A 22,100-nucleotide genomic window follows, 5' to 3' on the forward strand; every position below is an offset into this window, starting at 1 on the left:
TGTGTGTGTGTGTATATATATATATATATATATATATATATATATATATAAACTATAAATGTATCTAAATAATACTAACTTAACATTGGTGTTGGTCTGTTTGTGCTGCAGAGTTTGCTGAAGTACTACCATCCCATCAGAGTTCCTGCGGCCTGCTGCGCTCCGACCAAGATGAGTCCCCTCAGCATGCTGTACTACGAGAACGGAGAGCTGATCCTCAGACACCACGAGGACATGCTAGTGGAGGAGTGCGGCTGCCTGTGACGAGCTTCATCAGCGCAGCTAACGAACGAGCTCAATCAGCAGCAGCAGCAGCAGCACGCCGAAGAGGCTCAGACATTCAGCGAACATCCAAACCAGCGTGTGACCGAGAAACATCAGCCAGAGCCTCGAACCACTTCAGAAAGACACGAGAATGCAAGACTCACCTGTTCAGGTATTAGAGTCCAGGGAGACGACGGAAGATAAGAACTGAAGGAAAACATTCTCTCCTTTTGGAAAATCTAGGAAATCATAATCAGTCGAAGTAACTGTTGACCGCATTATAAAGATCTCAAGCACTGTCTCTGTATTTACAATCACACCATGTGGGGGAGAAACTATGTAAATATTGATTGTAAATAGTACATAAATAAAGCCTTGATATTTATGTAAATATAATATATGAAACTTTGTATAAAGAATGGAGATCAGACGATGTTATTTTTGCTAATAGAAATAAAAGTATTTGACAAAGCTTTTAGAATTGCTTTATCTATCTATCTATCTATCTATCTGAATATCTATCTATCTGAATATCTATCTATCTATCTAAATATCTATCTATCTATCTATCTGAATATCTATCTATCTATCTATCTATCTGAATATCTATCTATCTATCTGAATATCTATCTATCTATCTATCTGAATATCTATCTATCTATCTATCTATCTATCTATACTGAAATCATCAGTGGTTATTACTAAAATACCACAGTTTGCAATAAATATATTATTTTTGTATACACTATTTAACTGAGGTTCTACCCTTACAAAAATGTACCACAATTTAAAAAACTTTTTTTTCTTCAATTTTTGCATTTCTTAAAGAAGTTCAATATAATTCATGACAACACTGTAGGTTTTGTGCCTAAAACCAGAGTAAAATAATTAAAACGCTCAGAAAATGGGAATTTTCTGACTTGCATGCAAACGCTAAAAGCCTTTTTTACTTTTATAAAAACATTCTTAATAAGCTACACCAATTATTACCAAAGCCAAAAGCACGTAATAAAGAAAATAAATTCAACAGCTGTGAATGAAAATCAGAACGTGCGACTCAAAACACTTCAGTGATGAAAAGTCCATTTATTTTATGATATTTATACAAAACTATTTGGGTGTGATTTAGCTTGTTTTAATTTTTTAATTTTTTTTTAAGTACTAAGATTGAATTGCAACTCAAAGAAAAGGATGTTTTATTTTTATGAGTATACTGTTGACTTCAAAATGTGGTATATTGTGAATGTGCTCATTATACGAGGACAATTCTTTATCCACGAGTGTAAGTGTAAACCTAATTTTACTCAATTTAAAATAGAAATAGGTCACTACCGCTACACATTAAAAGAAACAAAACTGTAAAATATTGTAAAGCCCTAAATCTGTTCTTTGAATAATTTGTAACTACTGTATTTGTACTTGTTTTTATTGCTTTCCTTACTTGTATTATTATTTTTATTGTTGTTTTAGCTTATTATTGTATTTGTTTAGATGTCATTTTATGTTATTGCCCTTGTATATGGAAGCCCGTTTCTGCCACTGAATAAAAAAATTAAAAAGGTTATTGCGACTTTTTATCTCGCAATGCTGACTTTATTTCTCAGAATTGCGAGTTTATATCACGCAATTACGAGAGAGAAAAAAATCGCAATTACCATTTTTTCCCCCCCATTTGCGGTAAAGGCCTTCCATACTTGTATGTTCATTGTTATATATATATATATATATATAAATATATATTTAAAAAAAATTTTTTTTTACATTTTTTACTGTTTTTTTTTTTACTGTTTTTTTTTAGTGCTGAAAAGCGTTTTCACAACCCATGCTGCGGTCAAGCGTTTTTACGACAGTTGAGCGCGGAATACGGCAGCGGCGTGCGCATGTGGAACACACACACACACACACACACACACACACACACACAGAAAGTCATCAGTCCGGAGAATGGAGACGGTGAGAGCGCCTCGCATGTCTGAATGAGAGGGTTTACAGCTCTGGATGAACGGTCTGCTGTACTGTGTGCTCGCTGTTATACTCTATAAATTATATATAACTTATTTATATATATAAGGCTCTTCGCTGGGCTACAGGAGAGGCGTGACGTCATTCACACCAGCACCCGATCGATAACGCTGCAGTCCATCAGCAACTTCATATTCGTGATCTTCTCATAACGCTGCATAATATGACTGTGCTCGTTCAGACTCGTGCTATTAATAACTGCATGCGTTTCTGTTCAGCTGTTTTTATCTGTCAGATGTCGAATGCTTCGCTTTTTCTCATAATTGCACAAAGAAATAAAGCTCTGTGAGATGAAGGCGGATTTGAGCTGAGAAGGTTCATCTGTGTTTTTAGGACAAAAGGATGTTAAAGTTATTAGGTCGGGGCAGGTTGTCACACTTGTTTTAGCAGCTGTGGCTTTGCTTAGATTTATTAAAATGAACATTTCTGTTGGCCAGTGGCTTCATATGTTCCTGTAATACCTTAAACATGTCTGCTCTGTCACGAATTGTTTTGGGGATTTTATTATTTTGGAAGTTGAATGTAATTGGCTGTTTAATGGCAGGTTCTCATTATAAAAACTACAAAATAATAATTATGTACTACTAATATTATTATTAATATCATCATCTTATTTAGTCAATATTATTTCTTATTTCTTTCATGTGTGTGTGTGTGTGTGTGTATATTTTTTATAAATAAATAAATATATACACACACACACACAACTGTCAATGGATGCACAGTTACCAAAAATATAAATATATATATTATTTGCAGTTATTATTTAATACAAAAAATTGTTTTGTACTAATACAATAATAAATCATAGTATGTGATATAATTAAATAAGTGTGTATATTTTTTATAAATAAATAAATATATACACACACACACACAACTGTCAATGGATGCACAGTTACCAAAAATATAAATATATATATTATTTGCAGTTATTATTTAATACAAAAAATTGTTTTGTACTAATACAATAATAAATCATAGTATGTGATATAATTAAATAACTATTTAGTAAACATTATTTATTATAACATTAGTAGTAAATAATTATTTTGTAGTAAATATATTTATAATATAATAAAATAATAAATATTTATATCACACACATCTGTATCAATGGATGCACAATTAAAATTTGTATTATTAGTTGCAGTTATTATTTACTACAGCATAATAATTATTTACTAATAACTAATAAATCATATTTAATAAGTAATGTGATATACCTAAATAATTATTTAGGTATATCACATTACTTATTAAATATGATTTATTAGTTATTAGTAAATAATTATTTTGTAGTAAATATATTTATAATATAATAAAATAATAAATATTTATATCACACACATCTGTATCAATGGATGCACAATTAAAATTTGTATTATTAGTTGCAGTTATTATTTACTACAGCATAATAATTATTTATAACTATTTAGTAAATATTATTTATTATAACATTAGTATTAAATAATTATTTTGTAATAAATATATTTATAATACAATAAAATAATAAATATTTATATCACACACATCTGTATCAATGGATGCACAATTAAAATTTGTATTATTAGTTGCAGTTATTATTTACTACAGCATAATAATTATTTACTAATAACTAATAAATCATATTTAATAAGTAATGTGATATACCTAAATAATTATTTAGTAAATATTACAATTTAGTTATTAATTTCTTTATAAATTATAAATAACTATATATAAGTATAAAATGACATGCACAAAAACATAAACTAGTACTTGTGTTGATGAGCAGATATGATCAGATATTATTAGGTTCCTGATGTCACTGCATGTGTGTGCGCTCTGGCAGGAAGTGGCTGTCCGTGACTCACACCTGTGACTTCCTGTGCACGAGTACCAGACGCCACTGAACGCACCAATCACTCCTCAGATCAAACACGAGCCCAACAGGATGGCGCAGGCCGTGGCCAACGTCGCCCGGAGGATCAACGCCACCGTGGAGGAGCAGAGAGACTCTCTGGGTGCGGAAACCACACCATCTCAAACAAACTAAATAACAGCGCAGATTTCATATTCAACACATCTGTCTAAAAAGCAAGTCTGGAAACGCTAGTTTAACATGTCATGTGACACATCAGATCTTCAGTTAATTTGGCCAAATTGTATCACTTAAAGGTGTTCACACCAAGAACAATAGCTATAACTAGATAAAAAAGTTTCTCAAGACAAACTAGGTTGGCTTGAGAGAGCCTAGCCTTAAAGTTTAAAGCAGTTGTAAAAGCCTGAAGTTTGAAAATTGAGATAGATTAGATACATGTTGATAACATGTTTCTAGCATGATTAGCCTGTTACTAGCATGTTGCTGGCATGATTAGCAAGTTACTGGCATGTCGCTAGCATGTTTCTAGCATTATTAGCATGTTACTAGCGAGATTAGCATGACTATCAAGTTACTAGCATGTTGCTAACATGTTTCTAGCATGATTAGCATGCTACAAGCATGTTGCTAACATGATTAGCAAGTGACTAGCATGTCGCTAGCATGTTTCTAGCATTATTAGCATGTTACTAGCATGTTGCTGGCATGATTAGCAAGTTACTGGCATTTCGCTAGCATGTTTCTAGCATTATTAGCATGTTACTAGCAAGATTAGCATGTTATTTGCATGACTATCAAGTATGATTAGCCTGTTACTAGCATGTTGCTGGCATGATTAGCCTGTTACTAGCATGTTGCTGGCATGATTAGCAAGTTACTGGCATGTCGCTAGCATGTTTCTAGCATTATTAGCATGTTACTAGCATGTTGCTGGCATGATTAGCAAGTTACTGGCATTTCGCTAGCATGTTTCTAGCATTATTAGCATGTTACTAGCAAGATTAGCATGTTATTTGCATGACTATCAAGTATGATTAGCCTGTTACTAGCATGTTGCTGGCATGATTAGCCTGTTACTAGCATGTTGCTGGCATGATTAGCAAGTTACTGGCATGTCGCTAGCATGTTTCTAGCATTATTAGCATGTTACTAGCGAGATTAGCATGTTATTAGCATGACTATCAAGTTACTAGCATGTTGCTAACATGCTTCTAGCATGATTAGCATGCTACAAGCATGTTGCTAACATGATTAGCAAGTGACTAGCATGTCGCTAGCATTAGTAACAAGTTACTAGCATGTTGCTAGCATTTTCTAGCATGATTACCATGTAAGTAGCATGTTGCTAGCAAGATTAGCATGTTGTTAGCATGATTAGCAAGTTACTAGCATTTTCTAGCATTATTACTATGTAAGTAGCATGTTGCTAGCAAGATTAGCATGTCGCTAGCATGATTAGCAAGTTATTAACATGTCGCTAGCATTTTCTAGCATGATTACCATGTAAGTAGCATGTTGCTAGCAAGATTAGCATGTTGTTAGCATGATTAGCAAGTTACTAGCATTTTCTAGCATTATTACTATGTAAGTAGCATGTTGCTAGCAAGATTAGCATGTTGTTAGCATGATTATCATGTTGCTAGCATGATTAGCAAGTTACTAGTATGTCGCTAACATGTTTCTAGTCTGATTAGCAAGTGACTAGCATGTTATTAACATGATTAGCAAGTTACTAGCATGTTGCTAACAAGTTTCTAGCACGATTCGCATGTTACTAACATGTTGTTAACATGATTAACATGCTACTAGCATGTTGCTAGTATTATTAGCAAGTTATTAACATGTCGTTAACATGTTGCTAGCATGATTAGCACATTATTAGCATGTTGCTAGCATGATTAGCATGCTACTAGCATAGTTTCCGTGTCTCCATGAGGAGATTTACAATAAAAGGTCTTTCTTGTAAAAGAGAATCGTACTTTGACGCGCCCTGCATCAGATCCGCTGCATGAAATCCAAGACTTGACTCTTACTCATCTTGTGGCGCCGTTTAAAATAAAAATTCTCGTCTCACAAAATATGATGCTTTTCGTAGCATTTTCACTTTTGGCAAGCATTTGTAAGGCGAAGAAGTCTCGTGTTCTCCCTTCAACAGCAGAAGCGCATGAGTCCTGTCTGAATCTGTCTGAATCTGAGCCGCACTGCAACCGTTAGTTCAGTTTCAGCCCACATTATTTGATACTAATGCTGACTGCAAGGTTAGAACTGTAGCCAGCGACAGAAGAAATCACAAACATGCAACATCTGCGTGTTTTACTGCATCCAAACAGTGTGAAAACGACAGATTTTGTGGAAAAGCTTATATTTATAAAGTTATGTTTATGTAAAGTTCTTTGAAATTAAACTAAAAATTAAACAAAATATTTTTCCACTCCTCTGCAGATTGTAATTTAAATTATACATTTTGAATACTCATTCTTTGGCATTAAAAATTAACCTTTTGATTGCATTTGGTTATTTTAATAAGTGAATTCAAGATACGTAATAATTTTTTATTTTTTTAATAAAAAATTCAAGATATATATAATTATTTTTTATTACCAAAAATGTGAAAAGTCCTTATTTTTTGAAAAAAATATAATAATAATAAATAAATACATTAGGTAATATTACACCTTTTTTCCCCTGAAGATGCAGGAGCATGATTAGCATGCTACAAGCATGTTGCTAACATGATTAGCAAGTGACTAGCATGTCGCTAGCATTAGTAACAAGTTACTAGCATGTTGCTAGCATTTTCTAGCATGATTACCATGTAAGTAGCATGTTGCTAGCAAGATTAGCATGTTGTTAGCATGATTATCATGTTGCTAGCATGATTAGCAAGTTACTAGTATGTCGCTAACATGTTTCTAGTCTGATTAGCAAGTGACTAGCATGTTTCTAACATGATTAGCAAGTTACTAGCATGTCGCTAGCATTTTCTAGCATGATTACCATGTAAGTAGCATGTTGCTAGCAAGATTAGCATGTTGTTAGCATGATTAGCAAGTTACTAGTATGTCGCTAACATGTTTCTAGTCTGATTAGCAAGTGACTAGCATGTTTCTAACATGATTAGCAAGTTACTAGCATGTTGCTAACAAGTTTCTAGCATGATTCGCATGTTACTAACATGTTGTTAACATGATTAACATGCTACTAGCATGTTGCTAGTATTATTAGCAAGTTATTAACATGTCGTTAACATGTTGCTAGCATGATTAGCATGCTACTAACATGTTTCTAGCATGATTAGCACATTATTAGCATGTTGCTAGCATGATTAGCATGCTACTAGCATAGTTTCCGTGTCTCCATGAGGAGATTTACAATAAAAGGTCTTTCTTGTAAAAGAGAATCGTACTTTGACGCGCCCTGCATCAGATCCGCTGCATGAAATCCAAGACTTGACTCTTACTCATCTTGTGGCGCCGTTTAAAATAAAAATTCTCGTCTCACAAAATATGATGCTTTTCGTAGCATTTTCACTTTTGGCAAGCATTTGTAAGGCGAAGAAGTCTCGTGTTCTCCCTTCAACAGCAGAAGCACATGAGTCCTGTCTGAATCTGTCTGAATCTGAGCCGCACTGCAACCGTTAGTTCAGTTTCAGCCCACATTATTTGATACTAATGCTGACTGCAAGGTTAGAACTGTAGCCAGCGACAGAAGAAATCACAAACATGCAACATCTGCGTGTTTTACTGCATCCAAACAGTGTGAAAACGACAGATTTTGTGGAAAAGCTTATATTTATAAAGTTATGTTTATGTAAAGTTCTTTGAAATTAAACTAAAAATTAAACAAAATATTTTTCCACTCCTCTGCAGATTGTAATTTAAATTATACATTTTGAATACTCATTCTTTGGCATTAAAAATTAACCTTTTGATTGCATTTGGTTATTTTAATAAGTGAATTCAAGATACGTAATAATTTTTTATTTTTTTAATAAAAAATTCAAGATATATATAATTATTTTTTATTACCAAAAATGTGAAAAGTCCTTATTTTTTGAAAAAAATATAATAATAATAAATAAATACATTAGGTAATATTACGCCTTTTTTCCCCTGAAGATGCAGACCTGTGTAATTGCAAAAATAATAATAAATAAATAAATAAAATGTTCCTCAATTTATTTGATTGTTATTGATTAGTTTCAGCTTGTGCTCAGTAGATGGTGCTATTGTTCTGAGACAAATCACATATTCGCTTGATTTTCACCATTTCTCAATTTATCAAGTGTCATGTTCTTTAAATCATCATATCAGGCATTTAATGCCGAGAGTAAGTAAACCTAAAGGGCAATCAGCGGCATTGTGAAGCCCAACACTTTGATTATCCACACACACACATCAAGAGCCCGCAAATGACTGCATTAATTCTGTCGGTCAGTCTGGTTTGCTGAGTGATTGCTCAGTGGGAGCTTGTTGATATACAGAGGCGACGGCTCTCTGAACAGCACAAGCTCTTCATTAGAGTAGCATTTTCTAGCATGATTACCATGTAAGTAGCATGTTGCTAGCAAGATTAGCATGTTGTTAGCATGATTATCATGTTGCTAGCATGATTAGCAAGTTACTAGTATGTCGCTAACATGTTTCTAGTCTGATTAGCAAGTGACTAGCATGTTATTAACATGATTAGCAAGTTACTAGCATGTTGCTAACAAGTTTCTAGCACGATTCGCATGTTACTAACATGTTGTTAACATGATTAACATGCTACTAGCATGTTGCTAGTATTATTAGCAAGTTATTAACATGTCGTTAACATGTTGCTAGCATGATTAGCATGCTACTAACATGTTGCTAGCATGATTAGCACATTATTAGCATGTTGCTAGCATGATTAGCATGCTACTAGCATAGTTTCCGTGTCTCCATGAGGAGATTTACAATAAAAGGTCTTTCTTGTAAAAGAGAATCGTACTTTGACGCGCCCTGCATCAGATCCGCTGCATGAAATCCAAGACTTGACTCTTACTCATCTTGTGGCGCCGTTTAAAATAAAAATTCTCGTCTCACAAAATATGATGCTTTTCGTAGCATTTTCACTTTTGGCAAGCATTTGTAAGGCGAAGAAGTCTCGTGTTCTCCCTTCAACAGCAGAAGCACATGAGTCCTGTCTGAATCTGTCTGAATCTGAGCCGCACTGCAACCGTTAGTTCAGTTTCAGCCCACATTATTTGATACTAATGCTGACTGCAAGGTTAGAACTGTAGCCAGCGACAGAAGAAATCACAAACATGCAACATCTGCGTGTTTTACTGCATCCAAACAGTGTGAAAAACCGACAGATTTTGTGGAAAAGCTTATATTTATAAAGTTATGTTTATGTAAAGTTCTTTGAAATTAAACTAAAAATTAAACAAAATATTTTTCCACTCCTCTGCAGATTGTAATTTAAATTATACATTTTGAATACTCATTCTTTGGCATTAAAAATTAACCTTTTGATTGCATTTGGTTATTTTAATAAGTGAATTCAAGATACGTAATAATTTTTTATTTTTTTAATAAAAAATTCAAGATATATATAATTATTTTTTATTACCAAAAATGTGAAAAGTCCTTATTTTTTGAAAAAAATATAATAATAATAAATAAATACATTAGGTAATATTACGCCTTTTTTCCCCTGAAGATGCAGACCTGTGTAATTGCAAAAATAATAATAAATAAATAAATAAAATGTTCCTCAATTTATTTGATTGTTATTGATTAGTTTCAGCTTGTGCTCAGTAGATGGTGCTATTGTTCTGAGACAAATCACATATTCGCTTGATTTTCACCATTTCTCAATTTATCAAGTGTCATGTTCTTTAAATCATCATATCAGGCATTTAATGCCGAGAGTAAGTAAACCTAAAGGGCAATCAGCGGCATTGTGAAGCCCAACACTTTGATTATCCACACACACACATCAAGAGCCCGCAAATGACTGCATTAATTCTGTCGGTCAGTCTGGTTTGCTGAGTGATTGCTCAGTGGGAGCTTGTTGATATACAGAGGCGACGGCTCTCTGAACAGCACAAGCTCTTCATTAGAGCGCTCATATTAACCTCTGATGCCAGAGTCAGTCTGAATCAGCTCTGTGTTCTGCCTCAGATCTGTCCGACTGTGGCCTCGTTAGTTTCCCTGACGGCGTCTTCAAGATGATCCGCAGCTGCACAGACAACATCCAGAAAATCTCTCTGGCCAACAACCAGATCAAAGCCTTGAGCAACAAGTTCTTCCTCACGTTTACTCAGTTAAGAGGTAAGACTGTCCTCAGTGTCAAGAGAAGAAGCTTCGGTAGCTCTCTACAGCAGCCAGCGTTAGAGCACATTAACAATACATTTCATCATATACTGCAGTTATTATTGCTGGAAAAATGTATATATATATATACACACACACACATATATATATGAATTATATATTAAATAATAATATGGATTTGGCACATTTATCTACTTATTCAAATACTTCACAAATGAAAAGTGCCTCATTTCAACTGTTTAATTTTTTTGTTTTTTATTTGAAACATAATGGACACAAATCAAACGTTTAGATGATTCGTATCAAATGCACGAATCTGAAAAGTTAAAAAGGGGTCAGTAAGATATTTTTTCAAATAAATTAATACTTTTATTCAGCAAGGATGCATTAAATCTATCAAAAATGACAGAAGGACATTTATAATGTTACGAAAGATTTCTATTTCAAATAAATGCTGTTCTTTAGAACTTTCTATGCATCTGTGAATCCTGAAAAAATTAAATGCATCACGGTTTCCACAAAAATATCGTGCAGCACGACTGTTTTCAACATTGATAATAATCAGAAATGTTTCTCGAGCAGCAGATCAGCATATTATACTGATTTCTGAAGATTATGTGACACTGAAGACTGGAGGAATGATGCTGAAAATACAGCTTTGATCACAGAAATAAATTACAGTTTAACAGATATTCACATAGAAAACAGCTGCTTTACATTGTAATAATATTTCACAATTTTACTGTATTTTTGAACAAATAAATGCAGCCTCGGTGAGCAGAAGAGACTTTCATAAACATTGCATATCTTACTGACCTCAAACTTTTAAATGTTGATTCTAAGCATAAAATGGAAAATATTTGAAATTGCAAAATATGAATCAAATCACTCCTATAAGTTATTTCAGAGTGACTGACTTCGTTACATCACACACAGTGCCTCATGGGAGATTCAGGTAGACACACAGACTGCATGATCAGCGCATATCGAAGGTTTTCTGGTTTTCCTGTAGAGGTGGATCTGCAGGGGAACGTCCTCACAACGCTGCCGGAGGCGGTCGGAAACATGCAGCACTTGATCAGCATGGATCTCTCCAGAAACAAGCTGAGGGTTTTCCCCGAGCGCCTGACGGATGTGAGCAGCCTCCAGCACATCAGCGTGGAGGAGAACCAGATCACAGGTGACCGGACGTATTAACTAGATGTGTTTAAACTAATACTTCCCCTTGACATGATATAAAGTGTCATTCTGTTTCCAGAATAGCTTGAGAATTGTGATTGGTGTTATTCCAAGCCTGCAAGACTGTCGTGGAGGTTTAGGAAGAATGTCCAGTCTGCTGCAGTGCTGTAGCGTTTATTAATATTTTTAACTTTAAATTATTATTATTACTATTACTGTTATTTTAATTTTTATTAATTTTGTTAAGTGCTAAATTTTTTGTCATTTATATAATTTTTTTTTAAATATTTCAGAACCAGATCACAGGTGACCGGACGTATTAACTAGATGTGTTTAAACTAATACTTCCCCTTGACATGATATGAAGTGTCATTCTGTTTCCAGAATAGCTTGAGAATTGTGATTGGTGTTATTCCAAGCCTGCAAGACTGTCGTGGAGGTTTAGGAAGAATGTCCAGTCTGCTGCAGTGCTGTAGCGTTTATTAATATTTTTAACTTTAAATTATTATTATTACTATTACTGTTATTTTAATTTTTATTAATTTTGTTAAGTGCTAAATTTTTTGTCATTTATATAATTTTTTTTTAAATATTTCTATATAGCTTTAATTAATTTTCATTTAATAATTTTAGTACTTCATCTTATTAAATTTTTTCTGTTAGTTAGCCAGGCCACATTTCTAATTTTCACTTAAGTTTTTCATGTAATATTTCGATTTTTTTTTTTAAATGTTATTTATTTCTTTATTTTTTATAAAATAAAATAACATAAAATTATTGTATTATTATAACAAAATTAATTTATATTTTATTTTAGCTGTATTTCATTTATCAAAAAGGATTTTTAATAGTTTTAATTTTAGTTTAAGATAATAACAAAACTGATCCGCTTTTTTTGAAAGTGAACAGGAACACGTGTTGTCATGTTTCAAAAAGGACCAAAAAAAACACCATAAAATCATAAAACTACTTAACTTCTGACACGAGGGTGAGTAAATAATGACAGAATGTTTATTTTTGGGTGAATTCTCTCTTTAATTACATGAGCTTGAAGTGTTCTAGCAGTGATAAAAACTATAACAAGGAGACAGGCTAATTAACTCTCATTAGGCCTTTCGTTCATACTGAGCCTTTAAGAGAAAAGCGCTGCTTCCCTGAAATCACATGTTTATGTTACACATGAATGCATCTACTTTATGTGAGATCCGTATGACACTGTTTTGGTTTTCAGAGGTACACTCACACACACACACACACTCACACACTCTCACACACACACACTCACTCACACTCTCTCACACACACACACACATACACACACACACACTCTCTCTCTCTCTCACACACACTCTCTCTCACACACACTCTCACACACACACACACTCTCACACACACACACTCACACACTCTCTCACACACTCTCACACGCGCACACACACACCCTCTCTCACACTCTCTCCCGCTCCCCCGCACACCCATACTCTCACACACTCTCTCTCTCTCTCTCTCTCACACACACACACACTCTCTCTCTCACACACACTCTCACACACTCTCTCTCTCACACACACACTCTCACACACTCTCTCTCTCTCTCTCTCACACACACACACACTCTCTCTCTCACACACACTCTCACACACTCTCTCTCTCACACACACACTCTCACACACTCTCTCTCTCTCTCTCTCACACACACACACACTCTCTCTCTCACACACACTCTCACACACTCTCTCTCTCACACACACACTCTCACACACTCTCTCTCTCTCTCTCTCACACACACACACACTCTCTCTCACACACACACTCTCACACACTCTCTCACACACACACACACTCTCACACGATAGTGTTCATCAAAACACAGCATGAGAGAGCAATGAGATCTGAAAAGTATGGCAGAATAATCTGCAAACATGATTGATAATGGATGAATCTCAGGAACGAGTGGGTCGCACTTCACCTCTAAAATCACACATTCATTAAATTAAATTTGACACAAAGTTAGTTTTAGGCCCAATTAACATCTTTTGCATTTGTGATATTATTATCCTGATCATTAAGCACATTTCTCCTCAAACTGTCAGTAAGTATTTAAAAAAATAATCTGATGCATTTTTTTGTAATTCTCAAAATTCTTTTGAGATCCTAATTCTTAGATAACAAAAATTTATCTAAAATTAAAACTATGAAACCATTTTTGCTACTTGAAATAAAAAACCTAAACTGAAATAAAATATATACAGTATATATTAAAAAAAAAACGTAAACCCATTTTATTTCTCATTTTCATTTAATTAATTAAAGGCTGCGAGACAAATGCATCATCATTTATAATTACAATTCAAATAATATATATTTTTTGCATTGCATTAATGAGCTTGTGCTTGATTCTCATGACCATAACGTCACAATGCAAAACAAAAACAAAACAAAAAGAACTTAATGGCTTTCAAACCAACCAAAGCCGTCAAACAGGCAACATTTCTTCTCAAACGAAGTGTATATTGTTTTTCAGACGGACGGCGCTGTGGGTCGTGCAGAAAGAGAAATTAATCTGTAGATGTGAAACATTCAGAAGGTTTGAGACAGAAATGCGGCGACACTCTCAGAGAGGTTTAGAATTAGATAGAAAGTTCAGAAAGTGTGGCAGCAAAGAAAATGTCACGGTGAATCATGATCCATCTATTATTATTTCATTGCTGTCAACACAATTTAAACCCACGCAGTGGTTCTGGATCTATTAAAAAATGTATGTTTGAATTAATAATTGACTTAAGACGGTGCACACTGTCCAGACAAACATCAATCCACACAACAACAACTTCTGATTTATCAAGTAAGCTTCTGGTCAGAGATCAGCGAGCTGAACATCCAGTCAAACCAAAAGAGAGAAATTACTTAAAATCCACCCCATATTGTGATAATTGTTAACAAACTAATATGATTTTTATATTTTATCTAATGTATTAAGACATATGCTACAGTGTAAAAAAAAAAAAAGTATCTTCTGCTCACCAAGGCTACATTTATATGATTAAAAATACAGTAAAAATTGTGAAATATTATTACAATTTAAAATAGCTGTTTTCTATGTGAATATCTGTTAAACTGTAATTTATTTCTGTGATCAAAGCTGTATTTTCTGCAGTCTTCAGTGTCACATGATTCTAATATGATTACTGATTATTATCAATGTTGAACACAGTCGTGCTGCACAATATTTCTGTGAAAACCGTGATGCGGTCACTTGATTGATTAGGCTCCGCCCACTTCCATTCTACACCAATAGGAGCGCTCCAACGAGCGCTCATTATGTGCAGCTGCATTGCATTCATGCATTTTAGCAGATGCTTTCATTCAGTTTCTTAACTGCGTTTAAGGCACAGGATACATTTGAAGCATTTCTGTCTCTCTTTCTTTCTGGTTTCCTCTCTGTGTGGTAATTTGATGCTTTGATCTCGCACCTCTTTTGTGTTTGTTTTAGTACACTCCTCTTTTGGGCTTTAAGTCTAGGTTTTTTTGCCTTCAGAACCTTTAAAGTGTTTGTGAGATTTGCCCCTGAAGAAAAATTGTATAATATATAAATAGATATACAGTATAAAGTCCTTAGTATTCAACTGGTCATGTGATCGTTGTTTCATGTAAAATAAAAACGGCAACACTTTACAATAAGGCTTCATTTGGTTACATTGTTCGTTCATAATGTAGTTAACCAATGAAAAATACTTTTAAAGCATTTAATAATCTAATCTTAGTTAATGTTCATTTTAATATTAACTAATACATTATTAAAATCAATTATTAATATATTATTTCATAGACATGAGCTGACATGAACTAACATTGTATTTTTATTAACATTAACAAAGATTAATAAATACTGTAAACAAATACTGCATTGACTCATGTTGATCGCAAAGTAGAACTCTCTAAAAAATTATTCAGTGCATCTACAGTATATATATATATATATATATAGCATATGTTTTTATTATAATGAATATGTATATATAAATTATATATTTCGTCTGTATAGTCCAAAATATTTAGTTCCCAGCATGCTTTGCATAGGACGATAAGGAGAATAAATGTTAAAAGTAAGCATTATTTTATGTGTTTTTAGTGAAGGGAAAGACCTGATTATTTTTTTAAGTGTAATAAACATGACATTTTATTCTGCAAATACTGTTTGCTAAATGCATTAAATCCAATGTTGCAATCTAATCTGATCTGTACTTTTTATTCAATCACGTTTAAAACTTGTGCATGATTTAGTTAACGAGAAACGAATCACAGCCTATCTTGGGTCTGTATCTGATCTCTCTGTATCAGTGGTTTTACAGTGGTTTTCATAATGAAGGAAACTTTTGTTCAACTTTTGTGAGAGCAACATCTCTCCAAACCTGAAGGGCCGATGCTGCACAGGTCTGATGTCTCTCTCTCTCTCTCTCTGTGTGTCTCTCTCTCTCTCAGAGCTGCCGATGGAGAAGCTGTCTCTGATGCCTGCTCTGAAGAGTGTGGATGTGCGGTGTAACCCACTGACGCCGGAGGCCGCGTCTGTCCCGGATCACTTCACGCTCCTGACATAAACTCATGGTAAAGAACATGAGCAGCGGTGCTTCCGTTTGATTTCTATGCACTGGACCGCATGATGTGCCTCAATAAAATATTTATTCAATCATGCAGACGACGTTTGCTTTCATTCTTCACATCAAGAGCGTCAGATGGATGCGTGCTGCTGCTGTATGACTCCATCTGTGATGGTAAATTACACCTGAATTCTAATAGAAATTCAAAAGGCTCTAGAACTCAAGTAAAATTGCCCTTCGTAACGCCAATAGGTTTTCGATGAATATTTAATGCTGTGTTCACGTCGTGTCAGAATTACCGTAATTACAGCTCTGAGATCCAGCTCTGAACCACACTCAGAGATTGTTTGTTTCTCTGGCAACGTCCATGTGTGTCTTTTACAAATAACAGTTTAATTAATATTAACTTTATTCAGATTGAATATTATTATGAACAATATTCAAGTACACAGCAGGTGCATCAGGTTAATGAAATAGCATTTCAACTGAAATATAGCTACTTAACTACCGAAATATGTCAGTTCTGTCATCATTTATTCATCTGTGTATCGTTTCAGACCTGAATGACTTACATTTTCTGTGGAACATTTTTTTTTTCTTTTTTTTTTACGTTTTTGTATATAAAATCAAAGCAACATTACGAACCATTTACACAGACTTTCATTGAATGCAACAAAAAAATTTTTTTATTAGAATTTGTATGTATTATTAGTATTTCTTATTAGTGCATGTATATATACATACACTAATAAGAAATATACACTAAGTGTGTGTGTGTGTATATATATATATATAGCGGAAGTGGGTCGTTTCTGCTTCACCAGTGTCACTAAACACAAATACAAAATAATGAGTGTTTCCCAACAGGTTTCCATAACAGTCATTGGTCAGTCAAACAGATAGTCCCGCCCCCAAACTCACGTGATTGGATTGGAGTCGGGCCACTCAAACAAACAGATCAGTGTTCTAAAAGAGTCACAGTGTTTTACTCTTTTGGACATAAAATGATCAATGATAGCCCAGAAACTAGTTGAAAATTCACTGTTTTAGAGTCGTAGAAAACATTAGGAATTTAATAATAAAAAATTTCAATTTTCAAGAGAAACGTAGAAATGAATATGGCTTTAACCTACCTCGTTTACTTACAATCAGCACTTGATTACTTCTGAGCAGCAAGCGTTCTGGCTTGTTTTGAGAGGCACAGTGTTGTGGGCGTGTCTCTGGTCACTTGATTGATTAGGCTCTGCCCACTTCCATTCTACACCAATAGGAGCGCTCCAACGAGCGCTCATTATGTGCAGCTGCATTGCATTCATGCATTTTAGCAGATGCTTTCATTCAGTTTCTTAACTGCGTTTAAGGCATAGGATACATTTGAAGCATTTCTGTCTCTCTTTCTTTCTGGTTTCCTCTCTGTGTGGTAATTTGATGCTTTGATCTCGCACCTCTTTTGTGTTTGTTTTAGTACACTCCTCTTTTGGGCTTTAAGTCTAGGTTTTTTTGCCTTCAGAACCTTTAAAGTGTTTGTGAGATTTGCCCCTGAAGAAAAATTGTATAATATATAAATAGATATACAGTATAAAGTCCTTAGTATTCAACTGGTCATGTGATCGTTGTTTCATGTAAAATAAAAACGGCAACACTTTACAATAAGGCTTCATTTGGTTACATTGTTCGTTCATAATGTAGTTAACCAATGAAAATACTTTTAAAGCATTTAATAATCTAATCTTAGTTAAGGTTTATTTTAATATTAACTAATACATTATTAAAATCAATTATTAATATATTATTTCATAGACATGAGCTGACATGAACTAACATTGTATTTTTATTAACATTAACAAAGATTAATAAATACTGTAAACAAATACTGCATTGACTCATGTTGATCGCAAAGTAGAACTCTCTAAAAATTATTCAGTGCATCTACAGTATATATATATATATATATATAGCATATGTTTTTATTATAATGAATATGTATATATAAATTATAGATTTCGTCTGTATAGTCCAAAACAGCATTATACACCATTGACTTTCATTGTATGCACCAAAATATTAGTATTTCTATATTATAGTATTTGTTTTTTAGTATTTAGTTCCCAGCATGCTTTGCATAGGACGATAAGGAGAATAAATGTTAAAAGTAAGCATTATTTTATGTGTTTTTAGTGAAGGGAAAGACCTGATTATTTTTTTAAGTGTAATAAACATGACATTTTATTCTGCAAATACTGTTTGCTAAATGCATTAAATCCAATGTTGCAATCTAATCTGATCTGTACCTTTTATTCAATCACGTTTAAAACTTGTGCATGATTTAGTTAACGAGAAACGAATCACAGCCTATCTTGGGTCTGTATCTGATCTCTCTGTATCAGTGGTTTTACAGTGGTTTTCATAATGAAGGAAACTTTTGTTCAACTTTTGTGAGAGCAACATCTCTCCAAACCTGAAGGGCCGATGCTGCACAGGTCTGATGTCTCTCTCTCTCTCTCTCTCTCTCTGTGTCTCTCTCTCTCTCAGAGCTGCCGATGGAGAAGCTGTCTCTGATGCCTGCTCTGAAGAGTGTGGATGTGCGGTGTAACCCACTGACGCCGGAGGCCGCGTCTGTCCCGGATCACTTCACGCTCCTGACATAAACTCATGGTAAAGAACATGAGCAGCGGTGCTTCCGTTTGATTTCTATGCACTGGACCGCATGATGTGCCTCAATAAAATATTTATTCAATCATGCAGACGACGTTTGCTTTCATTCTTCACATCAAGAGCGTCAGATGGATGCGTGCTGCTGCTGTATGACTCCATCTGTGATGGTAAATTACACCTGAATTCTAATAGAAATTCAAAAGGCTCTAGAACTCAAGTAAAATTGCCCTTCGTAACGCCAATAGGTTTTCGATGAATATTTAATGCTGTGTTCACGTCGTGTCAGAATTACCGTAATTACAGCTCTGAGATCCAGCTCTGAACCACACTCAGAGATTGTTTGTTTCTCTGGCAACGTCCATGTGTGTCTTTTACAAATAACAGTTTAATTAATATTAACTTTATTCAGATTGAATATTATTATGAACAATATTCAAGTACACAGCAGGTGCATCAGGTTAATGAAATAGCATTTCAACTGAAATATAGCTACTTAACTACCGAAATATGTCAGTTCTGTCATCATTTATTCATCTGTGTATCGTTTCAGACCTGAATGACTTACATTTTCTGTGGAACATTTTTTTTTTCTTTTTACGTTTTTGTATATAAAATCAAAGCAACATTACGAACCATTTACACAGACTTTCATTGAATGCAATAAAAAAAAATGTATTAGAATTTGTATGTATTATTAGTATTTCTTATTAGTGCATGTATATATACATACACTAATAAGAAATATACACTAAGTGTGTGTGTGTGTATATATATATATATATATATATATATAAAACATAAAAAAAAAAAGGGAAAGACCTGATTATTTTTTTAAGTGTAATAAACATGACATTTTATTCTGCAAATACTGTTTGCTAAATGCATTAAATCCAATGTTGCAATCTAATCTGATCTGTACTTTTTATTCAATCACGTTTAAAACTTGTGCATGATTTAGTTAACGAGAAACGAATCACAGCCTATCTTGGGTCTGTATCTGATCTCTCTGTATCAGTGGTTTTACAGTGGTTTTCATAATGAAGGAAACTTTTGTTCAACTTTTGTGAGAGCAACATCTCTCCAAACCTGAAGGGCCGATGCTGCACAGGTCTGATGTCTCTCTCTCTCTCTCTCTGTGTGTCTCTCTCTCTCTCAGAGCTGCCGATGGAGAAGCTGTCTCTGATGCCTGCTCTGAAGAGTGTGGATGTGCGGTGTAACCCACTGACGCCGGAGGCCGCGTCTGTCCCGGATCACTTCACGCTCCTGACATAAACTCATGGTAAAGAACATGAGCAGCGGTGCTTCCGTTTGATTTCTATGCACTGGACCGCATGATGTGCCTCAATAAAATATTTATTCAATCATGCAGACGACGTTTGCTTTCATTCTTCACATCAAGAGCGTCAGATGGATGCGTGCTGCTGCTGTATGACTCCATCTGTGATGGTAAATTACACCTGAATTCTAATAGAAATTCAAAAGGCTCTAGAACTCAAGTAAAATTGCCCTTCGTAACGCCAATAGGTTTTCGATGAATATTTAATGCTGTGTTCACGTCGTGTCAGAATTACCGTAATTACAGCTCTGAGATCCAGCTCTGAACCACACTCAGAGATTGTTTGTTTCTCTGGCAACGTCCATGTGTGTCTTTTACAAATAACAGTTTAATTAATATTAACTTTATTCAGATTGAATATTATTATGAACAATATTCAAGTACACAGCAGGTGCATCAGGTTAATGAAATAGCATTTCAACTGAAATATAGCTACTTAACTACCGAAATATGTCAGTTCTGTCATCATTTATTCATCTGTGTATCGTTTCAGACCTGAATGACTTACATTTTCTGTGGAACATTTTTTTTTTCTTTTTACGTTTTTGTATATAAAATCAAAGCAACATTACGAACCATTTACACAGACTTTCATTGAATGCAATAAAAAAAAATGTATTAGAATTTGTATGTATTATTAGTATTTCTTATTAGTGCATGTATATATACATACACTAATAAGAAATATACACTAAGTGTGTGTGTGTGTATATATATATATATAAAATTCAAAAGTAATACAATATAATTTGAACAAATATATATAGATATTATAATATATTAAATATATGTTATAATAAATACATGATAAATTCTATTTATATTATAATAAATATATTTTATAATAATATGTCAAATATATATTTGCAACTTACAGCATAGTATTACAATATAGTATTTATCAATTATAGTATTCTAATTATTATTAGCCTTACATAATCTACATTTATATAGAGAGATAGATAGAAACATATATAATACATAATATATAATACATATTCCATAAAATTACACAATATAATTTAATATCATTAAATAAATAATATATAAATAGATAATTGCACAATTAACGTTCATTTTGACAGCCCATATATATATATTCTTAAAATAAAATATGTATTTTATTTTATTATTTCGCTTGCTCTATAATGACTGCATTCCAGATCAGGTCTTAAAATATTGTTGTCTTGATATCAAAGCAGCAGCAACATAGGATGTTTATCATTTAACATTTAAGAGGTTTATCAGCTCTTACACTGAGGAATAAGGTTTTCAAGTTTCTGATTCTTAACATAATGCTGCATTAAATAAGAGCTTTTCATATTAAAGAGTGCAAATGGAGAAGCTGGAGTAATAATAGGTAGCAGAATATTTCAAGTGAAAATTCAACCACTTGAACCTTCTTGAAAACTACAAAACCTTAAGTAACCGTCTCAGACGCAAAAACTTGAGAGCTCGTTAACTGTGATTATGCCTCGTGAGAGACGAGCTTGCGCTCAATCCTCCGGTAAGATGAAGAGAGAAGCTCACGTCTGCTGACCTGAGAATCGCAGATGATACTCAGCTTCACGAACAGAGAACAGAGAGCTTGACAGTCTCTTCATAGTATGCAAATATGTACAAATATGATTCCTGTTTGATCCAAGTAAATATTCTGTTTACTCACATTATTCAGACTTCGTGAAAAGTGTTTGGAAACTCCTATCTCACTGTTTGAATGTCCTTGAATTACTTTAAAATATGAAAATAATGGCTGTACATGATAATCAGTTTGCTCTTTCTCAGAGACAGCACATTCTTCACTCTGAGAGCGTCTGATCGGTCCAAACTCTCTGAACACAAGAGCATTCCTCTCTCTCCGAGCGTTTATCATCTTT

General features: G+C 33.8%; 2 protein-coding genes and 1 long non-coding RNA gene across 4 annotated transcripts in view; 2 read left to right on the plus strand and 1 right to left on the minus strand.

Moving 5' to 3' along the window:
- ndr2 (nodal-related 2) overlaps nucleotides 1-319 on the plus strand; it is a 5,378-nt gene extending 5,059 nt beyond the window's left edge. Inside the window, exon 3 of the mRNA XM_016288951.1 lies at nucleotides 112-319. Coding sequence (XP_016144437.1) covers nucleotides 112-264 — 153 coding nt within the window. The 3' untranslated portion in view covers nucleotides 265-319. The remainder of the gene's footprint in view (nucleotides 1-111) is intronic.
- A 1,814-nt stretch (nucleotides 320-2,133) lies between these two features.
- On the plus strand, nucleotides 2,134-16,322 carry lrrc20 (leucine rich repeat containing 20). 2 transcript variants are annotated; one of them, XM_016288970.1, is made up of 5 exons: nucleotides 2,134-2,217; nucleotides 4,121-4,292; nucleotides 10,303-10,452; nucleotides 11,468-11,635; nucleotides 16,117-16,322. In XM_016288970.1, the coding sequence occupies exons 2-5, from the start codon at nucleotides 4,223-4,225 to the stop codon at nucleotides 16,230-16,232; spliced, it is 504 nt and encodes a 167-aa protein (XP_016144456.1). In that variant the 5' UTR covers nucleotides 2,134-2,217; nucleotides 4,121-4,222; the 3' UTR covers nucleotides 16,233-16,322. The 2 variants fall into 2 exon arrangements, with proteins under 2 accessions (XP_016144456.1, XP_016144455.1); XM_016288969.1 differs by having other exon boundaries at nucleotides 2,137-2,217; nucleotides 4,202-4,292.
- LOC107597789 (uncharacterized) lies at nucleotides 4,236-18,970 on the minus strand. Its single transcript, XR_001610491.1, has 3 exons — nucleotides 18,691-18,970; nucleotides 17,366-17,490; nucleotides 4,236-4,310 (listed from the first exon to the last, which is right to left on the minus strand). It is a non-coding gene; the product is annotated as an uncharacterized lncRNA (long non-coding RNA).
- Nucleotides 18,971-22,100: the final 3,130 nt, after the last annotated feature.

The sequence above is a fragment of the Sinocyclocheilus grahami genome, unplaced genomic scaffold (assembly GCF_001515645.1).
Source record: "Sinocyclocheilus grahami isolate Dianchi unplaced genomic scaffold, SAMN03320097.WGS_v1.1 scaffold236.1, whole genome shotgun sequence".
Lineage (NCBI taxonomy): Eukaryota > Metazoa > Chordata > Actinopteri > Cypriniformes > Cyprinidae > Sinocyclocheilus > Sinocyclocheilus grahami.

Excerpts from the sequence above, each read along its gene's own strand:
- lrrc20 (XM_016288969.1), top strand. Across the intron at positions 10,453-11,467 it reads CACGTTTACTCAGTTAAGAG|AGGTGGATCTGCAGGGGAAC; the intron begins GTAAGACTGTCC and ends GTTTTCCTGTAG. Across the intron at positions 11,636-16,116 it reads GGAGGAGAACCAGATCACAG|AGCTGCCGATGGAGAAGCTG; the intron begins GTGACCGGACGT and ends TCTCTCTCTCAG.